We start from the raw sequence: 25,429 nt of genomic DNA on the forward strand, positions 1-25,429 counted from the left end.
AAAAAAACCAACAAAACAGAACCCTGATAATGAGTAAAATGCTTCAGTTTTGGTCAAGAAAAGCTTTCTGTTCAATCCTGCAAGACTTTTAACAGATCTTTTCTCATCTGCTGAAAAAATACAGTACCCTTGGTTTTGCCTGATCCAAAATACACTTTTAGTACCCTGCAGCACAGGCGAATTGAAGGAAGACTAGGTGCAGGTTTTACTTCCAGTATTAACTCCTGCAACATTTACTCCTTTACTCCTCAGGGTGGCTGAGGACTGGCTGTGGGCTCCAGAATTTCTTCCTTTCCCTTCCCTTTCTCTTACCTCACAGTGTGGGATGTGTGGCCATGTGGCCCTTGGAGCTGACCCACCATGTGTTTACACTCCTGAGACATCAAGAGAGGCTGTGCAATAAGGAGATTTTTTGAGGGTACTCAAAAAATTTAGAAATGATGAAGGGGATGCTACTCATGGTGCATTATAAGGCAGTTTACAGTAATAGAGGGTGTTCAGTGATTTTTGAACATGAGCTGGGGAGAAGCAAGTTGGAGCAGTTCTGTCACTTTTAGGTGAAGTGTTTTTTAGTGTACCCACAGGCTGCAGACAACTTTCACCCTGCAGAACTTACACAGAATATATTGTGCAATAATGGGAGTGTTAGAACTTCTTTATGTGAGCAGTAGATGGTCATATCTGGTATAACTTGTTTTAATTATTATGTGTTAAAAAGAAAATAGTCTGCAAAATGAAAGCCTTGACTGCAGTCTACCCAGGCTAAAGGTGCTCTGCGAATGGCAGCGTTTTAGTCCATTACTGGTGAGTACTTTGCGACTGCACTTGAATATAACCATGGAATATTATGAATATAACCATGGAATCATGGTTTGGGTTGGAAGGGCCCTTAAAGACCATCTCCTTCCAGCAGCCCTGCAAAGCCCAAGGACACCTCCCACAGACAGGGTGGTTCAGGGCCCATCCAGCCTGGCCTTGAACACTTCTGGACTAATGCTAAGCTTAAGGTGGTGTTCCCTGCAGTGCTGCCTCTCCATCCACGCCAGGTCTGTGCCCTGTTTGACCAAGATGTGGTCTTGGCTAGGCTTGTGGTTGTGCTGTAAGTGAATATGAGGGCAAGCTCAGGAGAAGCTGCTGCTACTGTAATACACTGTGCATGACCCTCTGCTCTCTGGACTTTTGGCAGCTCATTAAATGCATCCTGGTACTCTATGATGTGAAACTTTTGTTTCAGACATTGATTTACGTATCTGAAATGTCTCTGGAAGATGGTGTTTGACAAATCTCCTTCTCTGTGATGACGCATCTTTCTGTATTAATGTACCTTGTCCATGTGGGAAACAGAACTTTCCAGAGGCAGCTCAGCTTCCAGCAAAATGGCACATTTGATACTGGGGCAAGTGTGCGAGGGCCTGCACCGCCTTTTCATCAAAAGAACATTATCTAACTGGTATTCTGCTAAAACATGCCTCTTTCTCTGAGTGTGATAAACAGTGATTTTCTGTGCAACAAAATCATGATACTGTAGCAAAAAAGCAGAGCAGGAGCAAAGCTGGTGTGATTCACAGGAGTTGCTGGGCCTCTCTGACCTCCAGGAGCACAAAATACAGTTAGAAAATGACAAAGCAAAGCACTGGCTTCTTAGTAACCTCCATGGGAAAACAAGCGAGAGTGCTCTCTTCTCTTTCCCTGTCACAGAGGGAAGTCTTGCTACATTCCCCCTGAAAGACAAATCTTCTAGTTATTTTCTACTCCTATCCACAGTACCTCTTCCACCCTAGAGTTTAGCAAGAATTTCACACAAAGAATGGGGAGGGCAAAGCACAGGAAGTTTACACGTGGGATTTTGCACTGAAATTTGCTTACAGATGAATCATCATGTACCACTATTGCTTTCACATCCTGGTCTCTCTAATGGTGTTTCTCTGTTTGAATGCAGGGCCCCTGTGCCCACAGAAGGGAATGCAGAAGGAAACTGTTAATAATGGTTGCTGGCAACTGACTGCCCTTATTTCCTAGGAAAGTGTTGAGTTTTTAGCTCAGAATCCTATCTTGCAATGCAGGTTATTCTTTTGTTGTGTGTCCATCTTGCTTGGCTCTCCAGGATCCTTTACCTCCCTGTATATCAACCCTGACTCTGCCATGAGTGCCTCATCCCTGCCATTTGTGGTTGGAGCAAACACTGTAGAAGACCAGCGGGCTCTCTGGGAAAGAAAGCGCAGCAGGACAGCCAAGGAACTGCTGGAAACAGAACACAAATACCTTGAGCAGCTGGATTTCGTGCTCACAGTGAGTATTTCTGCCCCTTCTGATATGTGGGTGTCTTCAGACAGCACACAGTTATTCGTGTTGCCATGGGGAAGAGTCAAGAGCAAGATTGTGGTACATCCCTAATGCCTGGGACACCTGCTGTGGCTGAAAGAGTTTTTTGTTATTTTTCTTTTACCTCCTCTGTAATATTCAATAGCTCATGGGTTTGGCTTTTTGGCCTTGGTCTGTACACAGACATAAATCTTTTTAGTTTTGATTGAATAGGGTGCTCACCCTAAGATGCCTGAGATGTATGAACTGTAGGAACACAGACAAGAAAAAAAAAAAAAGAAAAAAAACCAAGATGGTGAAAAACAGATGCATTGGAAGATACTGAAATAGACTCTTCTCAGTGCTGTAGTACTGTTCCATGTGTTTGCAGTTATGGTCAGAGCTACAAGTAAGGCTTACATCTGATGGTGGATATCTTAGGTAGACAGTCACAATATTTGATATCTTTCCAAGCCAAAGGGTTTGGGCTGTGACTTCTGGCTTCTGCTGTGTGCCACAAGTGGCCTTTGAGTGACCTCAGAGGTTAATAACCTTTGCAGCCTTCCAGTACTTGAAGGGGGCTTATAAAAAAGAGGGAGAGTGACTTTTTACACAGGCACATAGTGATAGGACAAGGAGGAATGGTTTTAAAGTGGAAGACAGTAGGTTTAGATTAGATGTTAGGGAGAAGCTATTTACTGTGAGGGTGGTGAGGCACTGGCACAGGTGGCCTAGAGAAGCTGTGGGTGCCCCATCCTTGGAAGTGACTGGCCAGGTTGGATGGGGCTTGGAAGGTGTCTCTGTCCAGGTTTGAACTAGATGGTTTTTAAGATCCTTTTCAATCCAAACCATTGAGTGATTCTATGATGATTTGTGAATGCTACCTGTTTTGTTTTTTTTTCCTGTTTAGTACTTTGTGACAATTTTAAAGGCCAAAGGGACGCTGAAACCTGCTGTGTTGGAAACTATATTTGGACCCCTGGAGTCCTTATATTCAGCCAGCCAGTAAGTGGATATAGGATGTAATTCCTGTAATTATATTGGGAGGACTCTATGTTGGTGAGAAAGTAAGATTTGGGGAAATAAGGCTAACACCTTGTAAAACAGGCATTCACTTCTAGCACCACTAGCCTTGGTGGCACTTAGAGGTGTCCTCAGGAAACTCCTGATCTGTATCACATATCTGGGTACCCAGTTACTGGATAGGGGTTTAAGCTCAGTAAGTCTGTTCCACGGGGTGTTCTGTGGCTTACTCTCTGACCTCCAAGCACATATTTGGTATAGAAATTGGATATGAGGTGGAGACTAGTAAAGGCAGGCCAGCAAATGAAGGAATCAGAAGGACCTGTGAAAATGCCATCAGTAACATATCCTTCACAAGCTATCTCTGCTCCTTGTTCACAGTGTTCTGTCACTTGACCTGGAGAAAGGGAACTTGGGACTAGGACTGGAAAATTTTTGTCAGAGTCTGGATCTTTATGGCCACTATGCTGAGAATTTGGAGCAAGCAAATAAAACATTGAAGGTAAATGTGTACTTTAGTCTTCATACGGTTTCTCTTTTTCCATTCTGTGAAACTGCCACATCTTTCCATTTGTCTTCTGTTTCTGGAGAGATCAGGGTTTTTACTTTTTCTGGCCTGATGAAATTCAGGCTTTCTTTTATAATAAAGTGGTGAAAACTTCTCTACTTATTTAGAGCTTCAAATTTGTAATGCCTTTTCAGGTGTTTGTGTATGTATGTGCATATGGTGAGCACTGCTTTCTCCGACAGTGTTCTGTATTTACTCCTACTCCTTCCTAACTGGCAAGTCTAGAGAGTTTCCAGGCTTTCACTATGATACAGTGATCTCTTTCTAGCAATTCAGGTCTCCTGGTCTTCCCCACTACCACCAACTGTATCCTAGTAGTGGGATTTCCTTTTCCTTCACAGTTTTTTTTTTCTATATTGAAGACCATTTTTTCCTTCCCACTTATGTCTTCAAATACAACCTGTCTTCAAGAAATTTCTGCAGAACATATATTTATTCAGAAGTCCTGACAGCTGTATCTGGAATTTAAACCACTCAACTCCCAGTTTTGTCAGCGCTTGTTCCCAGATGCAGAATGTACTTGGATGTTTCCCTCCTCTTGAATTTGCATGCATGTATTCATGCTTTTGGTTTTCCAAGAGAAAAAGCCATTTTGGATACTTGTATTAAGGTGATGAGTATGCAGATCTGCATTGCTTTTTCTTGAAAGGCATGGCAAAAAGCCACAAGTGCACTCCTTGTTTTCCTAACTGGATCAACCTTCTCTTTTTCATTAATTTCATGTATGGAGGGGAGATATCACTTCCATTACCCACTGAAATGAATGATCAGGAGAAAGGGAATGGCTTGCCCATAGCCACAAAAGAAGTTGATGCTCATGGGACTGGAGTCCTAAACTCTACATTGAAGTACAGACTAGGGCACATAATTCTTTCTGTAGTCTCAAAGCTAAATCCCTTTTTTGCTGCACACAGGAGGAAGTGAGGAAAAATAAGTCATTCCGGCGGTTTAAGAAACTCCAGGAGACTCGACCTCAGTTTCAAGGGAGAGAGCTAGAGGATCTGCTTCCTTTGCCCCTGCAGAGGCTGCACCAGTAAGTAAGCAATTGTGAGTCTTCAAGGGATTAGCATAAGAAGGGAAAAAGGAATGTATCATTATCTTTGTTGCTATGAAAGGGAGAGTTGCCTATTGTGTCACAAAATTAGAGCACAGAGACAGCAATGAAACAGACCTAAGGATGTGCCCTGTAAAGTGGAAGCAGTGTACATGGATGGGAGATGATCCAGGAAGGCAGTTGTGTTTAGCCCTGGCTCCTTCCTCTAGCTCTTGGGTAGAATTGGAGGCTTTCTGCTGTCTCAGTAAGCTACAGAAGTTTGGCTCTGAATGAAAGCAAGCTGACTGAAATGCTGCAGAAGTGGTGGTCTCTGTCAGTGATGCTTTTGCTCCATTTTTATGCAGATTGCTGACCTGGGGCATTGTGACTATTGTAGATGGCTCTTTTTGGAGGGAAATTAGATTAATGAAGGAGAGCTTCTCTTCTCTCTCTGGTTATCAAGGCCGTATGCTTTTCTCATATTTGTCTGAGCCTGGACAGATCCACTCAGGATCGCTGCATTTCCCTCTAGAGGCACCAAGCCTTCCAGTCTTCAAGAAACATTATTTGACACATGTGATTTTTAGAGTTGTCTTAAAAATGCAGGGGCATGAATTGGACTTCATGGTCCTTGTGAATGCCTTCCAGCTCAGGATATTCTGTGATCATCTCCCCATTGAAGAGGCAAACTGACTGCCTGAGGAGAGTGCTGCATGCACTCATGGGCAGCCCTTTCTTGCAGAGGGTGTGTGGATAATAAAGGTGGTTTTCTGGGAACCTAGATTCTGCTACTATACATGCAGTAGCTGTTTTTTCAACCATGATCTTATCTACACTAAAGCAAATTTGAGAGATTGAGCACCTCTTTTCTTTGAAAATAATTTGGAGAGATCCTACCACAGTCTTTCATGTAACTTTATGTAATGTTTTTAATCAGCTTGGCAGAAGTAAACATTAACCTGATTGGTGGGTTTTTACAGTAATTCTTTGGACAATTCTCTTAAATTTGCAAAACAGCAGTATATTTGTTACCATCCAACTATTTCAAAAATGTGAGCTTCTTGATAGAAAGTCTAATTTTTGTGAGCTATTTGATAGAAAGTCTAATTTTTTCATTAATCAGTTCTATCATGTTCAAATTTCTTTAAAACTCTGTTAACACATGCACTAGGTTATATGAGTTCTGCCATTTTGTGAATATGGTAAGTTCTTTCTGTATGACTTTACTAAGAGAAAGCATTTGCAGAGATATTATCCTCTCCAGTAAAGACTGGAAAGGAAAAAAGAAAAAGGCAGGTCCTAGTTCTTATAGAAATGCCTTTATTTTCTTGTGTGGGCAGGAAACATGGTATGAATACCACCATTCATACACTATTAAAATAGATAGTTCAAAGAGAAATTCATTGCTTATTGAAGGCAGTAACAAAACATGTGAATTCTGAGACAGCCTCATGATCTTAAGTGATTTGTAAGTCTGCTTCTGTTGGATACTCAGGAAAAGCCAAAGGTTTGTAGATGTACAAAATACTTATTTTAGTTGAGACATTTGATGATAAAATGAATGAATGAAGTGTGACCAAAGCTGCTTGGTTAGGCTTACTCTGTCTCCTGGCTGAGTGCTGTTCACTGTGCTGTTACTAACAGGAGGTGCTGCTGCTGTTCCTGGTGTCTTGTTGTGAATTAAACCTGCTCTCTCCACCTCAGGTACAAGCATTTCTTCAGAGACCTGCTGGAGAACACCAGCCCAGACACTGCTGAGTACCAGAAACTTGCAAGTAAATGCTGGCACTTTGATCAATGCTAAGAATTGACTCCTTGCTAAGAATATTTTGACTCCCACCTACTGCCTGGTTCCAAAGGGAAAAAGTCTTTCTCTCTCTCTGGAGTTCTAGTGGATTACTATTTTCCTTCTCCATCTTGATCAAGATGTCCCCGAGAACACATTAGGAATAAAAATACAGAGTAACTGCCTGTGAAAATGGCCTAATATTTATATTGGAGAAATGGCAGCTCTGATTTTGTTTTAAACTCTGCTGCTTGTGAGGCACTGGAACAGGTAGCTCAAGGAATTTGTTGATGCCCCTTTCCTGGTAGAGTTCAAGACTAGGCTGGCTATGGTCCTGAGCAATGTGATGTATTTGAAGGTGTCCCTGCCTGTGGCAGGTGGGTTAGAATAAGATGATCTTTAAGGTCCCTTCCAACCCAAATCATTCTCTGACTCTCTTGGTCACATGCCTCAATTTTCTAGGATAGTTCATGTCCTTCATGCTATATCCAGTCACTAGAGACTGTGTGTGCCCAGGTGGCTAAGAAGGCCAAGAACATCCTGAATGGATCAGTAATAATGTGGCCAGCAGGACCAGGGAAGTGATTGTTCCTCTGTGCTCAGCACGAATGAGGCCACACCTCAAATCCCATGTCCAGTTTTGAAACCTTCACTGCAGGAGAGACACTGAGGTGCTGGAGCGATTCCAGAGAATGGCAGTGGAGCTGGGGAAGGGTCTGGAGCACAGGAACTGTGAAATGTGGCTGTGAGGGTGCTTAGTCTGGAGAAAAGGGGTGACCTGATCATACTCTACAAGTACCTGAATGGAGGTTTTGGCCAGCTGGGGATTGGCCTCTTCTCCCAGGTAACAAGCAACAGGATGATAGGAAATGGCCTTGAGCTGTGCTAGGGGAAGTTCAGAATGGACATTGGGAGGCATTTCTTAATAGAAAATGTTAAACACTGGAATGGACTGCCCAGGGAAGTGGTAGAGTCACCATCCCTGAAAAAAAATGTTCAAGAAGTAACACTCAATGCCATGGTCTACTTGACAAGGTGGTGTTCAATCCTAGGTTAACTAGGTGATCTCACTAGTCTTTTCCAATCTAAATGTTTCTGTGGTTTTTACAAGCAGTTAACACCACTTGTAGGGCATTTTCCTGGTTTTGCTTCTAAATCCAGGAAATTATTCCTCTCTCTGATGTTTCATTGGCAAATGTTTTCTAGAACTGCAGACTTGTTAGTTGGAAAGAGGCCACTAGAGGTGATCTAGTCCAATCTCTCACAGAAATTTCTGAATAAAGCTGTTGTTGATACTTGGTTTAAAAGTTTTCTTCTTAATTTCATGCTGTCTTTTCTTAGCAAGATGTATAAGGTGAAATACGCATTAATTTGTGATAACTTCAGAGTATGCTGCTATAATTTCAGAGACTGTGAAATCTGTTTGTGAGGTATCTCACTGGGTCCAAGACATCTTTGATAAGAGAGAGAACTCCTTGCAGCTACTTCGGGTTCAGAAATTGCTCAAAGGACAAAAGACTCAGGTTTTAACTCCAGGTGGGTCTTACTGACACCTCTGTTTTTCTTCTGCCATGCTGAGATACCTGTACATAAGCTCTCCTTCATCTCTGACTCAACTCACATTAACCAGTTTTCCCCTTCTGCCCAGATTCCACAGATTGGTGGTAAAGGAGTATGAGTACTAATGCAAGCACTCTTTTTTTTTTTTTAAATTAAGAATTTTTGAGTAAGGATAAGTAACAGCTTAATTGCCTGACACTCAGGAGAAGCTAATGACATGTGGTTAGAAAGTTAGGAACCCAAGAGGATCAGGAGTGTAAGTCCTGGGTGGCAATGAGAGAGAGACACTAAATTCTTTTGGAAGAGTGTAAGCAGAGGCATTATCCCTACTCCATTGCAGGAACCATAGATGCCTGAGTGTCAAGGGCACCAGAACTGTGTTGTTGTTTACATTAAGCTACAAGATTAATGGGATTCTGCTCACACCCTTCATATGAAGAATTTTCTTTGTCTGCATGGTTAAACTGAGCCAGAAATCACTGTATTTGTGTTGATTGTTGAGATAGATAGAGCCACAGTCACTGGCATGTAAGAACATTTCAATGGCTAGGTCTCTTACATGACTGGGTGTTCTCCATGCCCAGACCACACTCTGAGCTATGTAGGAAATATTGTGAGAAATGTGCCCAGTCTGGGCAATTATGAAATGGTCATTTGGGGCTTCACCTGTAGGCACGCTCAAAGGGAAATTGTCAATGGGCAAATTAATTTACCATTTTCTTTCCTGTTCTTAGAATCCTTTTGGTGCTGCCAGGTGAAAGGGAGCTAACACAGGTATGCTCTGCTTTAACTGAGCAGAAGCATGTGTAGGGGTGCCTGGGCACACTTGGGGTAGTGTGTAAGTAAAAAGGTCAATCAGTTATTCTGATTAATGTTAGAACTAATAGGATAACACCATGAAAAGAAACAAACACCCCAAAACAGTATAACTAGACCAGAGATGGCCATTGTTTCAAAGTGCACCAATTATTTTGGTCTCTGAAAATTCTGAGACATAGTAGGATGAGTGTTGAGGGTCAGTAAAGGCATTTCCATAATCTAGGACAGAGAATTCTTGTAGTCGTGTTTTCCATTGGCTGCAGTTACATAGTTACCATTGGATATTAGAAGCACAAATGTAAGAGGCAACTGGGGCTTGCTAGTTTTGGGCCAGCTTTCCAGAAACAAGACAGCTTTTGAAGGACAGTTAAGATTGTGTCCTGTTGCCAGGAACGAACAGGAGAGAAAACAAAATGCTGTAGAGTCAGAACAAAGGGTGGGGTGTTGGAGATGGGTATCTCACATTTGCCAGTGTCTCTGAGATGTTCTGCTCCCAGTGAGGAGACCCTGCTTTTCTTGCTGCCTTCCATATTCAGGACAAATACTGTATCAGCCAGAACTACCTCCTTAATTGAGCACATTGTTCTATTATCCAGAGCTTCCCCTGGGATATTTTTCTTGCCCTTCTTTCACAGCAATTTCCTAGAACTTGTACACCTGGGAATCTTGGACATGGATCTATATTCCAAGACTACCAGTACAATCTGGGTCAGATTGTAAGCCTGTGAGTCTGATCATAGCATAGCCTGAGGGAAACAGATCCCAGCCCAGCCCCATGCTTCTGACACCTTCCTCCCATTTGTTTTTTTAAACCTGGATTGATTCCTGCACCTCGCCCTTCTCTCCCTCAGTTTCTTATTCAGGTAAGAGGAGTGGTTCCAGTGGAGTAAGCGAAGCAGAAATTCACTTGCTTCTTTGGTTGGTGACTATAGCATTCTAATAAGACACAATCCACAATGAAAACAACACTGAGTTTTTATTCTAAAAAGTATTTATAGCTCATGCAGAAGCTAAGGCATTTAAGAGTGGCTGAAATTCCCTGACAGATGTTTCCTAAACAAGATCAGGTGGCAATACCTTGTTATGGCTTTACATTTTTATAAATAATCTTGTAAGAAAATGACCTTTTTGTTCGTACTGAAATGTTTCAAGAAACAGGCTGAGATAAGAAACAGACTGAGGTCAGTTTGTTCTGTAAATGTGTAACCGCAAAGGCATGTGGGCGGACCTATGCTGCAATGATATGTGCTTGAGAAAATCCCCAGGTTCCAAGGACAACCGTGAGGAGGAGGAGGCGCCTTCATCCCGCGACCACCAAGAGGCAGAGGAACGACCACCTAGCAACGGGGGGCGCAGGCGCAGATCATACTGGCGCGTATCCGGAAAGACGGCGGGATAAAAGGAGACGGACTGGGGGGGGGCGGCACGGCTGTTGGCGGAGCGCTGACTCCCCTGCCGTCCAGCGCTGTTTTTGCTTCTGCTCTCATACATAGACTGTAATCAATAAATTTCACTAATTGGCATAGATAGCCTCTTGTGCTCATTCATAACAATTTGGTGCCGTGACTCGGATCGTGGACCTGGGGAACCCCTCTCTGGGGGAGGCGCCCCAAATCCACTCCTTTGAGTGGGCCCAGTTTGGGGTTTCCCCTTCGTCCCGACTGACGAACCCAAAACGTTGAGAGGGAAGCAAAGGAAGGGTAACGGGCCCAGGAGACCCCCTTCAAAGTTTGTGCACAAAGTCCGGACGAAGACGCAGGACGCGTGAGTATAACGGAATCCGTTCGGGCGGGGGTGGGATCCCGGAGTGCGGCGAGTGTGTGAGTTGTGTGAGAGGGGAGCTGACAGTCGGACTCCCCAAGCGAATGAGGACCCTTAGTAGTGCATTTCCCTAAGCCCGCGAGGGCCTGGGTCACGAACCAGGGGAAGCGATTGTGTTGTTGAGTGACTGAAGGCACTCCGGAGGATATGGGGCAGGGAAAGAGTAAATCCCCCTCCCCGGCGGGGGTAAAGCTTCCCCCAATTCCTAAGGATAGTCCCTTAGGGTTCATGCTGAATAATTGGGAACACTTCCCTGGAACTCCGGGAAAAGATAAGGCAAAAATGATACATTACTGTATAGAAATATGGGGAGGGAAAGAGATTTCCAAGAGAGTCTTCTGGCCAATATTTGGGTCATCGGAGGACTGGGTAAAGCAACTCTTGAATTTATGGGTGGCCAGTAAAAAGCCTCCTAATCCAGAGGAGATGAGTTATGCCCAGGTCTGGGTTGGGCATCCAGAAGTTTTTGTGTATAAATTATCTGAAAAGTTAAGGAATAAGAAAAAGAGACAAGCGGAGGATTCATTAGTAATCCCACCGCCGTATGCCCCTCCACCGAATGCGCCTCCTCCCCCGAATGAACCCCCCTCATCCGGAGAAGAAGACTCAGGTGATGATCAGCCCTCTGGCTCCCGGAGGGAAGGGGGCCCAGTAACACGCAGTCAAACGAGAGGCGGACTGTACCCTTTAAGGGAAATGCCAATGGGAGGGCCACAACCGGGGATAGGGTTTATCTCTGTTCCCCTAAGCTCGGGAGATGTTAGAGATTTCAAGAAGGAAATGGGAAGTTTGCTAGAAGACCCCCTGGGAGTGGCTGAAAGAGTAGATCAGTTTTTGGGTCCGAATATGTATACTTGGGGGGAGATGCAGTCCATTTTAAACATTCTATTTACGGCAGAGGAGAGGAATATGATTAGAACCGCAGGGATGAGAGTTTGGGATGCCGCACCGGGACATGCTAATGACCCAGCAGATACCAAATGGCCCCTCCAGAATCCTAACTGGGATAATCAAAATGCAGCCCACAGGGCTAATATGCAGCATTTCCGAACCATTTTAATCGACGGGATTCGGGAATCGGTTCCAAGGGGCCAGAATATTAATAAGGCATTTAATGATAGGCAAAAGAAGGATGAGACACCTACGGAATGGCTAGAGCGATTGAGAAAGAGTCTCCAACTCTATTCAGGATTAAAGTTGGGTGAACCGGCAGGACAGGCCATTCTCAAGGTGCAGTTTGTGTCGAAATCCTGGGATGATATTAGAAAAAAGTTGCAGAAATTGGAAGACTGGCAGGAAAGAGAACTATCCGAGCTGCTCCGGGAAGCTCAGAAAGTGTATGTTCGGAGAGAGGAGGAAGGACACAAAAGACAAGTTAGAATGATGGTTGCTGCGGTACGTGAAAGCAGGAAGGGAGACGAGAAAGAGAAGCGGGTCCCTCCGAAGGGGATGGAAGGGAGAGATAGGCCAGGAAGGGGTGAGGGGAAGACTTGTCACTACTGTGGCAGGAGAGGACATTTTAAGAGGGAATGTAGGGTTAGAATTAGAGATGAGAAGGAATTCAAAGAAGATTAGGGGAGTCAGGGGCTCTATTTTATGGGGACCCAGAGATATCACAAAGAGCCCTTGATAAAATTAAAAGTGGGTCCCCAGGGCCAGGAGATGGAATTCCTGGTCGATACTGGGGCGGAAAGGTCGACCCTTCGGTTTCTACCCCCGGGTTGTGAGCTATCCCGTCACACTGCTACCGTAATTGGGGCAAAAGGGGAACCATTTGAGGTACCTGTTATTAAAGAAGTAATAGTGGAATCAGGAACCAAAATGGGGGTGGGAAACTTTTTACTGGTACCTGAAACAGATTTTAATCTTTTGGGAAGGGATTTGATTGTAGAATTAGGGATCCGAATTGAGGTAGTAGAAAAGGAGCTGATGATAAGACTTTGTCCGCTCCGGGTGGAGGATGAAAAAGAAATAAATCCGGAGGTTTGGTATAATCCGGACACAGTAGGGAAATTGGCAATAACTCCTTTTACGGTAAAAATTAAAAACCCTGAAATTCCAGTCAGAGTAAAGCAATATCCCATTTCCTTAGAAGGACGAAAAGGCTTGAAGCCCGAGGTCGAGAGGTTAATAGATAAAGGATTACTGGAACCATGTATGTCCCCCTACAACACCCCTATACTGCCAGTAAAAAAGGCAGACGGGTCTTATCGATTAGTGCATGATTTAAGGGAAATCAATAAACGAACAATTGCCCGATTCCCAGTGGTAGCTAACCCATATACCCTGTTAAGTAATCTGGGGCCGGAAAATCAGTGGTATAGTGTTATTGATTTAAAAGATGCATTTTGGGCATGTCCTCTAGATGAGGCCAGTAGGGATTTTTTTGCCTTTGAATGGGAAGACCCCGACACGGGGAGGCGACAACAATTAAGGTGGACGGTATTACCCCAAGGGTTCACCGAGTCCCCGAACTTATTTGGACAGGCCCTGGAGCAAATTTTGCAAGACTATAATACAGACCCAGAAGTGAAATTGATTCAATATGTGGATGACCTGCTGATCGCAGGAAAATGTGAAGACAAAGTCCGAAGGGAAAGTATAAAATTACTTAATTTCCTAGGACTAAAAGGACTAAAAGTGTCTAAAGCAAAACTGCAGTTTGTAGAAGAAGAGGTGAAATACTTGGGGCATTATTTAAAGAAAGGCGAAAAAAGGATCGACCCGGATCGGGTACAAGCGATCCTCTCCCTTCCTTTACCACAAAGCAAACGACAGATTAGGCAGATATTGGGGCTCACTGGGTATTGTAGACAATGGATTGAAAATTATAGTGGAAAGGCAAAATTTTTGTATCACAAGTTGACCCAGGGTGGACACCTTAAGTGGACAAAAGAAGAGGAATCCCAATTCCAAGAGCTAAAGGAAACCCTGGTTCATGCCCCAGTTCTTAGTCTTCCAGACTTGAACAGACCTTTTCTTCTATTTGTGAATGTTGCAGATGGAGTAGCTTATGGGGTACTTACTCAAGAATGGGCAGGGAAAAAGAAGCCAATCGCATATTTATCAAAAATCTTAGACCCTGTGAGTAGAGGATGGCCAGGCTGCCTGCAAATAGTTGCAGGAAGCGCGATGCTGGTAGAGGAAACGAGGAAAATTACTTTCAATGCAACACTGAAGGTACTGACCCCACACAATATACGGGGTGTAATGCAACAGAAGGCAGAAAAATGGATATCGGATGCGAGGCTCCTCAAGTATGAGGGAATTTTGCTGGAAACCCCGAATTTCACTTTAGAAACCACTTCCCTGCAAAACCCAGCCTCGTTTCTTTTCGGGGAACCCGAAACTGACACCTTGTCCCATGATTGTGTAATCACTATAGAAGAACAGACTAAAATTAGACCCGATTTAGAAGAAGAAGAGCTGGAGGGGGGAGAGAAGTTGTTTGTGGATGGTTCCTCTAGGGTAATCGAAGGCCAGAGAAAATCGGGATATGCTATAGTGGGAGGGCCAAATTTGAAAATAATTGAATCTGGTGCCTTAGATAAATCCTGGTCTGCCCAAGCCTGTGAATTATATGCAATATTGAGAGCCCTAGAATTACTAAAAGACAAAGAGGGCACTATATATACAGACTCTAAATATGGGTATGGAATAGTGCATACATTTGGGAAACTGTGGGAAGAAAGGGGCTTAATGAACTCACAAGGGAAAGACTTAGTGCATCAAAGGCTAATAGTGGACCTCCTAAAAGCCTTGAGGGGCCCCACTAGAATAGCCATAGTCCACCTTAAGGGACATCAGCGGGGGATGGACTACCGGAGCAGGGGCAATAATGCAGCAGACCAGGAGGCCAAAAGAGCTGCACTACAGATATTCATCTTAAAAAAAGAAAAACAAAAAAATCCAGGGGAAGCCACAGGAGATTTGGGAGTAGCTTATCAAGAAAAGCTTGTGTTTACTAAAGAAGAACAAGACAGGTTCGAAAAGTTGGGAATAAAAGAGATATCAGGAAAATGGCAATTGAATGATGGTAGAGAAGTCTTGCCGAAGGCAGTGGCTCGACAAATGCTCAACAAAATGCATCAGAAAACGCACTGGGGTGCTCAAGGGCTCATAGACCACTTTGCCACTCAATATATGACCATCGGTCTTCATGACCTGGCAAAGAACATCACCAGGGGGTGTCCAACTTGTTTGCGGGTAAATAGGAGAAATTTAAGGAAATTGCCTCTGGGAGGGAGGCCGGTGGCAAAGATGCCCTTTGCGCACCTGCAGGTGGATTTCACCGAACTCCCTCGGGTGGGGAGAGTAAAGTATCTTTTGGTTATAATAGACCACTTAACCCACTATGTGGAGGCGTTCCCCACGGCGAAGGAAACAGCCCGAACAGTAACTAGAATCTTATTAGAAGAAATAGTACCCCGATATGGAGTTCCCCAGACCATAGACTCCGATAAAGGCCCCCACTTCACCTCAAAGATAACACAATTACTGGCAGACACTCTGGGTATAAGATGGGAACAACACACTCCTTGGCACCCCCAAAGTTCGGGAAGAGTAGAAAGGATGAATGGGGAAATTAAAAAGCAACTGACTAAGCTAGTATTGGAAACTAAAATGTCATGGGTAAAGTGTCTTCCATTGGCATTGCTAAATATTAGAACTCAGCCACGGGCTGATGTGGGGGTATCTCCATTTGAAATGCTATACGGGATGCCCTATTCCCTTGAACGAGTTCATACCAATCCGAATATTGCAGATCAAAGCATCAATAAATATTTAAGCATACTAATGAAATATAAACAACAATTATGGGAAAAAGGAATGTGGGCTCAAAGACCACCACTAGATCTTGTATTACATCAGGTACAACCTGGCGATTGGGTCCTTGTCCGAGGCTGGAGGGACGATTCACTTACTCCGAAGTGGGAAGGACCATACCTCGTCCTAATTACCACTGATTCGGCAGTCCGAACAGCAGAAAAAGGATAGACGCATGCCAGCCGAATTAAAGGACCAGTGGATCCTACCCAGTTCGAACCTAGATCCCAGCAAAAGAAGGAATGGAGAGTTAAAGGGAGACCAGGAGATTTGAAATTTACCTTACAGAGAGAGAACTCACAGCTTTGATGGACCTTGCGGGTTTTGAGGACCTATGGGTGGGGAACAATTGGGATTTGCAGAAGTGGCTCATTGGAGACTCCGAAGCTCCAGGTTATTGTAAATATTTAGAAGATTTAGCAAATCAACCTTATTATAGGCCTGTAAGACTAGAGAACCGAGGGGAACCTTGGACTGGAGAGAGTCACGCCAATCAAGACGACATTAGAGTGAAATGTAGTTGGCTAGACTGTAATTGTTATCCATTTGTATGCTTTATTTGCAAAATTTGTAACGAGCGGTGGTGGACCCATTGTAGGAGGGGGAGGGCTCCTAAAAGCGTGTGTCAGCGTTGCTGGAGGGTGCAGCGTAAAATAACTCAGGAAGTACTAAATTGGAAAGTAGCCAACCGGGAATTAAAGGCAGGTACCCCTGCCTGGTGGGAAATTTATACAAAAGGAATAAATCCTGACTTTCATTGCTATCACTCCAACGAACCCTCGGGGCCGTTCCTAACCGACATAGTAATAGTCAAGTGTCGGAAGCTCTTTAAAGAGCTCAGGTGTGACATCCCACAATTAAGAGAGCATAATTGGAATACTCGAAGATACAAGTGGGAGAGGGAAGGCATAACCCCTGAAGAATATCCCTGCTGTCGAGAAGATGGTTTACCCTGTAGCTTGTAGCAACCAAGTTGACAGGCAGGACAGAGGGATACCTCACGGTGGGGAAAAGAAATGCCCCTCTATCCAGTGGAGAATGTCGACCTGTATAATAGAAATCCGACCAGGCTCACAGAGAGATAGCACAAGAGAGAATTTGAGGGAAAAAAAGAAGCTAATGTCACCAATGACCATATCCTACAAAGGATTCCACCTAGCTCTGCAGTTAGTTATATTGCTCTTAAGATGGCATGTTTGTGCTTGTAAATCGCATGAACCTTTTAAATGGACTTTAAGCAGGTGGGAGACTCATGACACCCTACATGAACTACAATCTATCATTTCTTCCGGGGCTCCGAACTTTGTTGCAGGAGTATGCAACATGACCCGAGCTCCCTCTTGTGGGAAGCTTTTGAATATAACATCGTTCTATATGTGCCCGGCTTCAAACCCAGGGAAGGCGTACTGTCATTGGCCAGGGCATTATTACTGTGCCTATTGGGGATGTGAAACCATAGCATTTGGGTTTACCCCAGGAGGAGGACCTGACAAGTACTTGAAGGTCAGTTATGGCCCTTTCGGATGTAAGAAGCCTGCGGCATGGATTCCTGGTTGTGTAGGGAAGGTTGACAAGTGTTGGGGAAACTGCACGCATTTTTATTTCAATGTCACCCAACCTGATGACGTGGGATGGTTGGTAGGAAAAACTTGGGGAATTAGACATTGGCAAGAGGGAACAGACTTGGGAAATTTAATCCAGATAAAAAAAGAGCCGATTCCCCATGATCCCAGCCCGGTGGGTCCGAACCCAGCAATAAATGGAAAATTAGGCGTTAAAGAAGCATATTCAGGTGGTAACAAAAGTTCGGGGAGTACCCTTGAAAACACTACTGGTTCAGGTCAGCAGGTGCCTACTAAAAAATATACGGCATTGTGGGAAGTAATGCAAGCCACCTTTACTGTCCTAAATCATACCTATCCAAATCTCACCGAGGGGTGCTGGCTCTGCTATATGATAAACCCTCCCTTTTATGAGGCCATAGGAATTTCCGCCAAAGCTAGAAGAGTGAACGGAATAAACCCTAAAGAATGCTTGTGGAAACAAGAGAAAGAAGATAAGACCCCAGGAGTAACCTTAGCACAAGTAAGCGGGAAAGGGAGATGTGTGGGAAAAGTGCCTGTGGATATGCAGCATTTATGCAACACAACAACCAACATTAGAGGGGGTAATAAAGCAGCCAAATGGCTTTTACCTGCACCCAATACCAAGTGGGTATGTAACACCCTCGGAGTTACCCCTTGTTTGTCCATAGACCATTTCAATGAGGATTCAGACTATTGTATACAAGTACTAATAGTCCCCCGCATATCATACCACCCCAGGGACTATGTATTAGAACATCAGATGACTCCTGAGCACCACCTAGTAAAAAGAGAGCCCTTGACGGTTCTCACTGTAGCTGTATTGTTAAGCGTTGGGGGAGCTGGGATTGGGACCGGAGTAGCCTCCCTGGTAAATCAACAGCAAGGTATGAGAAATTTGCGCATCTCAGTAGACGAGGATTTAAGCAGAATAGAGAAGGCAATAGATGGGCTGGTAAAATCGGTCAGATCATTATCTGAGGTTGTGCTACAGAACAGGAGGGGATTGGATCTACTGTTTTTACAACAAGGGGGCCTATGCGTGGCCTTGCGGGAAGAATGTTGTACGTACGCAGATCACACTGGTATTGTAATAGATACTATGGCAGAGCTACGCAAGCAAATTGAGCAAAGGAAGAAAGAGAGGGAGTCCCAGCAAAGCTGGTACGAGACCTGGTTTACTCACTCCCCTTGGCTCACAACTCTCTTATCCACAATTGCAGGACCTGTAATTTTACTGATTTCGGCGTTAACCTTTGGCCCCTGTATTCTTAATAAAGTAGTAGCCGTAGTGAAGAGCCGTTTAGAAGCAGCCCATTTGCTGATGATTCATACTAAATATGAACCCCTTACAGGGGAGGCGGGTGAAGATTACTTAGAACTTAGCAGGAAAGAACTAATCCGCTTTAACGAACAAAAAGAAGGTTAAAAAAAGAAAAAGGGGGGGGAATTGTAAGAAAATGACCTTTTTGTTCGTACTGAAATGTTTCAAGAAACAGGCTGAGATAAGAAACAGACTGAGGTCAGTTTGTTCTGTAAATGTGTAACCGCAAAGGCATGTGGGCGGACCTATGCTGCAATGATATGTGCTTGAGAAAATCCCCAGGTTCCAAGGACAACCGTGAGGAGAAGGAGGCGCCTTCATCCCGCGACCACCAAGAGGCAGAGGAACGACCACCTAGCAACGGGGGGCGCAGGCGCAGATCATACTGGCGCGTATCCGGAAAGACGGCGGGATAAAAGGAGACGGACTGGGGGGGGGCGGCACGGCTGTTGGCGGAGCGCTGACTCCCCTGCCGTCCAGCGCTGTTTTTGCTTCTGCTCTCATACATAGACTGTAATCAATAAATTTCACTAATTGGCATAGATAGCCTCTTGTGCTCATTCATAACAATCTTACTGGCAGGTGTCCTCATAATTCCCATGAGTTGATGGCTATCTTCCACAATAATCTTAGTAAGAAGTCCTGCTTCATTTAGTTTATTTCATTATTTTTTTTAAATTGCTGCTCACAGCTGGGTTTATCAAATTGTTTTGATTATTTCATTCCTGCTTTCTTTTGCTCTTATCACAATTAATTTCACAGGTGGATAACACTGGACTCTATTCTGCAAGAGAGGTTGATAAGTTTGCCTATTCAGACCTTCCTCATTTTCTATTTCCTTTCATGCCTTCTCTTTAGAACAGAGAGAATTCCATCTTTTTGTAGTCTGCAATCTGCATTCTCTTGGCTACTGGAGGTCTGTATGTAGTTAGATGACCTGTGAAATATGGTTTTGTTTTATTTTTGGGAGGTTTTTTGAGCTTATTTTTTTAATTAGGACACACAAACAAAACAAGGAAAAAATGATAAGTGTTCAAAGCTGAAGCTAGTTTCTGTTATGCCACAAATGACAAACAACCGGGCAACACAATTTGAGATAGTTTGTGTTATGTTTTCTGAAGGATTATGTTAATTTAAAGGTATGCATAACGTTCTCAAACAGTGTTTTTGTTCTGATCACTTTAAACAGACTTGCATATGATAATATACTCTTAGTTAAAATAGCAGATTTATAATAACTTCAGCTGCTCCTCATATACTGAAGGTTTTGGGCCGGTTACTGCTTCTGCACGGCACACTCCGTGCTGGTGGGCCGGACCCAGCTGACATCCAGTGCCTTCTAGTGGCTGGAATTGATGTAGAACACGGCAACCTACAAGGGTGGCTCACCCTGTATTCCTGTTTGTCTCATTACATCCTTTTTATTCCTGCCCGCCCTCCCTCAGATCTCACAGCTGTCTCTGTTTCCCCGGCATGCCCAGGGCGCTGGTATATCCGGGAAGGCTGGCTTTTGGTGGTGCCTGCAAAGGGAGAAGAACTGAAGCGCAGGATGTTCTTCCTGTTCTCTGATATCCTCATTGTAGCGAAGCCCTGCCACCCACTGCACCTGCTGAACTCCAACAAACTGTCCTGCCAGGCTGTCTACCCGCTCCACCAGTGCTCAGTGGATAAAGTGTTCGGCCACACCTGGAGCCAGGGAGGGCTCCTCAGTGTAAGTCTTCCCACCTGTGCCAGGCAGAGGTGCCAGTGGAGTCAGGTCTGTAAGCAGGTCTCCAGCTGTCTCAGCAGCCGAGGGACCGAGATGATGACAGTGGTGACAAAATGCAGTGAGCAAGTCTGAGTTAGGACAACCCTTCCCTTCTTGAGTGATGCAGGTACTTTTCCTTTCATGGCGTGGAGCCTTCTGCACACTCTGGGGTTACAAGCTGCTGGTTGCTTCACTTAGCTCAGGTAAGGAGGCTCCACTCTGACATGCCCTCATCAGAGCCACAGGTTTGGGGGCCAGCCCCACACTCATGTGACAATGAATTACACTGATTACAGACTGAACACGTAGAAAAACCGAGAATGAAAAAGATGTGGATGTTATTGCAACAGATGTTGTGCACTTGAGGGCTGCAGATTCCTTGACAGGGACTAGAGTCTTCTGTAGAGGTTTCAAGGTTGGCTCCTCCAAGGCTGCACCTGTGGCTGTATTAGCTCTTTTTTTGTGGGCTATGACAAAGAACTCTTTCAGCAAGCTGTGACCTGTAGATGATGGTAGTCAAAGAACCCCACGGGACATGGAATATGGTATAAAACTGGATGAGCTGCGGAGAATTCTAATTGCTCACCTCTAAACAGGTTAGAATGAGGTGTCAACTTTGACTGGAAACAACAGACAAGACTGGCACTTGTTCTGTACTCTACAGTCTCTGGCTTCACTCAATATTAAGACTAAATTTTTCTGCGTTGGAAGAAAAAGGGTAAAAATTAGCATGCAGTGACTCAATTCAGTGGTGATGATTTTCCTTTTACTGCAGTTGCTGCCTTGGCAAGGAATGCCACAGATTCTGCTTGTCTTTCAGCTTTCCTTTCCACACAAGACACTGCTGTTGATGTCCAGCAACCAACAAGAGATCAATGATTGGTACCGGAGTCTCACAGCTGCAGTCAGGTAGGCATCCAGGTTCCAGATGTGGAAGAGGACAGGATTTAAGAAGTGACCATTGGACCTGTGTGTGGTTACAAGGGCGATGGAAGCAGCCTGATCCTGGCAGCCAGGACACAAGGGAATAATGAGGAGAGATTTCCCGTATGAACCGTGCATTTCCCCTTTGTTTTCCTCTACAGGCAGCTGAAAGCCTGACCCACCCGAGTACAAGCCAGACTGGCAGGACAACCACCCTCAAGGCAGAATCTTCCACAATCTCCTAAAATGTTCAGGGACATATAGTAGCACTGAATTGAGAAAGACTACACACTGTGTGAGATGATGAATGCTTTGTTAGCTGCCCTAATGTTCATAAAGATATGCAAAATATGCATTTGTACACAAAAAAACCTGATGTATCAAGGATTTTCAATTTAGCTTAGAATCTTCCAGCTTTTTTGCACTTTAGTACAAGATTACTTAAGGTCAAGCAGATGGGAGTGTGACTTGTTTTCCCTCATTAAATGTTTTTAAGAGGTATTTTTGTATTTTGTTAAAGCCTCAGCATGGACTTTTAATAATGTGGAAATTGTGCAGCAGTTTGGTTCAGAAAACATCTATTTGAATATGGCCAACTGCAAAGAGGACAATTTCAAGGTTATTAGAAACATAAAGTCTGTCTGAACACTGACCTCGTAGCGGTTCTACTGTTTTTTCTTCTTCCTTAAGCAGTACCACCCATCTTCAATTTCTCACTGGCGTTTATTAAAGCAGAACTGGTACTGTGTGAAAAATGTCTTGAAGAGAGAATACATAATGGGGGTTGTCTTCCTATACAATTAGCTTGCTACACAGGGCCACTTGTTTAAATCTCTTAAGTTTGTGAAACTTGGGAGGAAGAAATGCAGCAAACTTTAGGAAGCCACACTGGTTCCACTGTGTTTTGCCAGGAAGGGTTGGGCCAAGTGTTCTTGAAGTCCTTTCCAACTGGGTTTTCTATCCTGTGGTTTTATGTTTGGGTTGGTTTTGTTTTGGGGTTTTTTTTCACTTCGAAGTTACAGTTAGGACTTTCAAGTACTAGCTGTGCCTGAAATTAAAGACAAAGCTAACAAATCAAGATTCTTACTGCTCAGTAGTTATACCACTCTGAAAAAGTTTTGCTACTCCCCATTTGTTTCCGGTAGAATAATAGAGATGTCTTGCACTCCTGCCTCTGACACTGTGGTGTCTGTCAAGCTCTTGCTAGATTACTATGACTCATGCCTGTCACCACCTTTTAAGACAAGATTCCTTTGTTGTCTCTTTATAGTTCTTAGCTCAGTGTTACTATCCTATTTGCTATTCAGTGCTTTTTAAACAGCAGAATTATCTTATTTCTCACCAAACTGCCTGCCCTGAAATGCTGAACACTGGTTCCTAGAACATACTGTTAGCAAATCCATTTTTCTGGAATAAGCAATTAACTTACAAGCATAGGAATTATGCTGAGTCAGGGGAGGTTTATGTGGGACATTAAGGAGAATTTCTTCACAGAAAGGGTGAATAAGACACAAATGAGCTGCCCAGGACGTGGTGGAGTCATAGTCCCAATCACACCTGGAGGTGTTAAAATTAAAACTGGATATGGCACTTAGCGCCATAGTCTGGTTGACACGGTGGCGTTTGATCATAGGCTGGACTTGATAACTTCAGAGGTCTTTTCTGACCTAAATGATTCTCTGAACACAACTCAAATACAAGCAAACTCACTTTCTGAACAAAGTTTATTTACACAGAAAATATCAATCATCAGGGCTCCTAGCTTGATTTCCTTCTCCTGCTGATGTCTATTCAAACCACTGGAAGCAGCCAGTAAACTCAGCCCTGGCCATGGCAACTTCCATCACCCTCCAGCCCTCCTGCGTGTCACACCTTCCCTTCCCTGGGGTGCCCCAGACGGGGGTGCCCCAGACGGGGGTGCCCTAGACGGGGGTGCCGCGGGGCCGCGCGTCCTGCCGGTATCCCTTGAGCAGCTGGTTCAGCAGCGTCTTGTCGGAGTCGCGGCGCGGGCGGACGAGCGGCGGGAGCGGGTTCCCCTTCAGCTCGATCACCGCCATCTTAGCGCGGTCCAGCCCGTCCCGGTTGGGGATCTGCAGCAGGCGCGTGTAGCTGCCGGGGTGCGGCTGGAAGCGGGGCGCCAGCACCTTGAACAGCTTGTGGATGAGGTCCTTCTCCTGCGGGGCGGCACGCTCAGCCCCGGCTCCGCGGCGGGCCGGGACGGATGTGGGGCTGGGGGGTACTTACGGTCAGCCAGAAATCCGCCATGCGCATGGCGCGCTCGTCCTTGTCCCCCCGCTTGGCGTAGTCGATGAGCTGCGGGGAGGAAGGAGGCGGCGGGTGAGGAGAGAGGCGGCGGGTGAGGAAGGAGGCGGTGGGTCAGGGTGCCTCGACCGCCCGCCACCCCCCGGCCCGGCCCGGCCCGGCCCGGCGCCGCCGCTCACCCGCTCGGCGTAGCCGCGCATCTCGTCGGCCCGCGCCCAGGGCGTCTCGATGCGCTCATAGCGCACCAGCGCTGTCACCAGGTTCCGCAGCAGGTCCAGGCGCGACCGCGGGCTGAGCCCGAGCCGTCGGTACTCGCGGCCATGCGAGATGGCGGCCGCCACCGACAGCCGCATCCCGCCGATCGACCGACGGCCCGGCCGCCGCCGCCGCCGCCGCCTCCCGGCAGCGCCCGGGCGCCGCGCAGCGCGCCGGGAGCTGTAGTCACAGCCACAGTCCCGCAGTCCCGGAACGGGTCAGGTTGGGAAGGCACCACGGCGGGACACCTGGTCCCGCCTCCCTGCTTGAACAGGGTCGTCCCGAAGCACACGGCAGAGCAATGCGTTCATGCAGTACTTGAGTATCTCGGATAAGGAGACTCCGGAGCCTCTCCGGGAAATCCGCTCCCGTGCTCGGTCACCCGAACAAGTCAAGAAGTAGTTCCTCCTGTTCAAGTGGAACTTCCTGTGCACCACGTTCGGCCCGTTGTCGCGTGTTCTATTGCTCGGCTCCACGAGAAGAGCCTGGTCCATCCCCCTGACCCCACCCTGCGGACGCTGACAGACATTGGTGAGGTCCTGTCTCAGTCTCCTCTGGAGGCTGACCACGACCATCTCGCGCAGCCTTTTCTCCTAAGACACACTCCAGCCCCTTAATTATTTTTGCCACCCTCCACTGGACCTGCTCCAGGCGCTCCACGTCTCTCTCGCGCTCAGGAGCCCAGAACTGGACACAGCGTTCCGTGCTGAGTAAAGGGACACGATCACCCCTCGCCCTGCTGGCACTGCTCTTCCTCACGGAGTTCAGTCCGTAGCCGCGTACCGGGACGTCTTACCGGGACAAGGAGCCGGGGCAGACCCGGCGGAGTGGGGAGATGCGGACGCGAAGGAGCCGCGCCGCGGCAATCCAGTGTCCCGGCGGTCCTCTGATAGTTCTTTTTAAAACTATCGGATGCAAGTTAATTAAACAAGCAGATTTTAAAATGTCTGACTTTAATACACTGCTGTGTAACTGGTTGAAAGGACTGCATCATGTCATACGACTACCATCTTGCTTTCCCCAAATGCACACATCAAGTAACTTGAGATCCCGCTTTCCATGAATTCTTGACAGTTCTGTTCTGTTACTCTCATACAGTCACAAAACAATACTAGTAGCGGGATCCTCAGTACAACCGGGAACTCTTTTGTCTACCTTTTCATTCCTAGATCTGCTAACCATAGATTTTTGCCTTTAACACTTTGCTTCCACTATCTACTTTCTAAAACCGAAGGCAGTTGTTACTATGACTATTCCAACTTTTTCTTATTTTGTCTTTCTTTTTATTTGTTTGACTACGACTTATAGATACTTTTAATTTTACTTTGTATACACATTTACCCGATATCGGGGATCTTGGATCCTGGCGGTGGAGTGGGATCCTGCCGTGGATGACAGCCCGTCCGGTGTGGTGCCAGCCCTGCGTCTGCCCTTGAGGCACTGCGCAGGCAGCGTGGGCTCTGCCAGGACGAAGGGGCAAGATGGGCTCCTCGCTGACCTCGGCTGTCGGACACAGCCCGCAGGATGTTCCGCAGGGGCTCGACTGGAAGCATGCGAGGGGCAGCAAGGCCTGATGGAGCCTATGTGTTGTTCCCC

General features: G+C 45.6%; 2 protein-coding genes across 2 annotated transcripts; one reads left to right on the forward strand and one right to left on the reverse strand.

Annotated features, from left to right (window-relative positions):
- Positions 1 to 721: 721 nt before the first annotated feature.
- Positions 722 to 21,952, forward strand: ARHGEF39 (Rho guanine nucleotide exchange factor 39). Its single transcript, XM_068177157.1, has 10 exons — positions 722 to 804; positions 2,105 to 2,289; positions 3,212 to 3,306; positions 3,706 to 3,826; positions 4,807 to 4,925; positions 6,630 to 6,700; positions 8,119 to 8,247; positions 20,127 to 20,356; positions 21,213 to 21,301; positions 21,478 to 21,952. The coding sequence occupies exons 2-10, from the start codon at positions 2,143 to 2,145 to the stop codon at positions 21,491 to 21,493; spliced, it is 1,017 nt and encodes a 338-aa protein (XP_068033258.1). The 5' UTR covers positions 722 to 804; positions 2,105 to 2,142; the 3' UTR covers positions 21,494 to 21,952.
- Positions 21,953 to 23,024: 1,072 nt separating this feature from the next.
- On the reverse strand, positions 23,025 to 23,985 carry MRPL17 (mitochondrial ribosomal protein L17). Its single transcript, XM_068177520.1, has 3 exons — positions 23,758 to 23,985; positions 23,561 to 23,629; positions 23,025 to 23,490 (listed from the first exon to the last, which is right to left on the reverse strand). The coding sequence occupies exons 1-3, from the start codon at positions 23,929 to 23,931 to the stop codon at positions 23,239 to 23,241; spliced, it is 495 nt and encodes a 164-aa protein (XP_068033621.1). The 5' UTR covers positions 23,932 to 23,985; the 3' UTR covers positions 23,025 to 23,238.
- Positions 23,986 to 25,429: the final 1,444 nt, after the last annotated feature.

This window comes from Anomalospiza imberbis, chromosome Z (genome assembly GCF_031753505.1).
Source record: "Anomalospiza imberbis isolate Cuckoo-Finch-1a 21T00152 chromosome Z, ASM3175350v1, whole genome shotgun sequence".
NCBI classification, from domain to species: Eukaryota; Metazoa; Chordata; class Aves; order Passeriformes; family Viduidae; genus Anomalospiza; species Anomalospiza imberbis.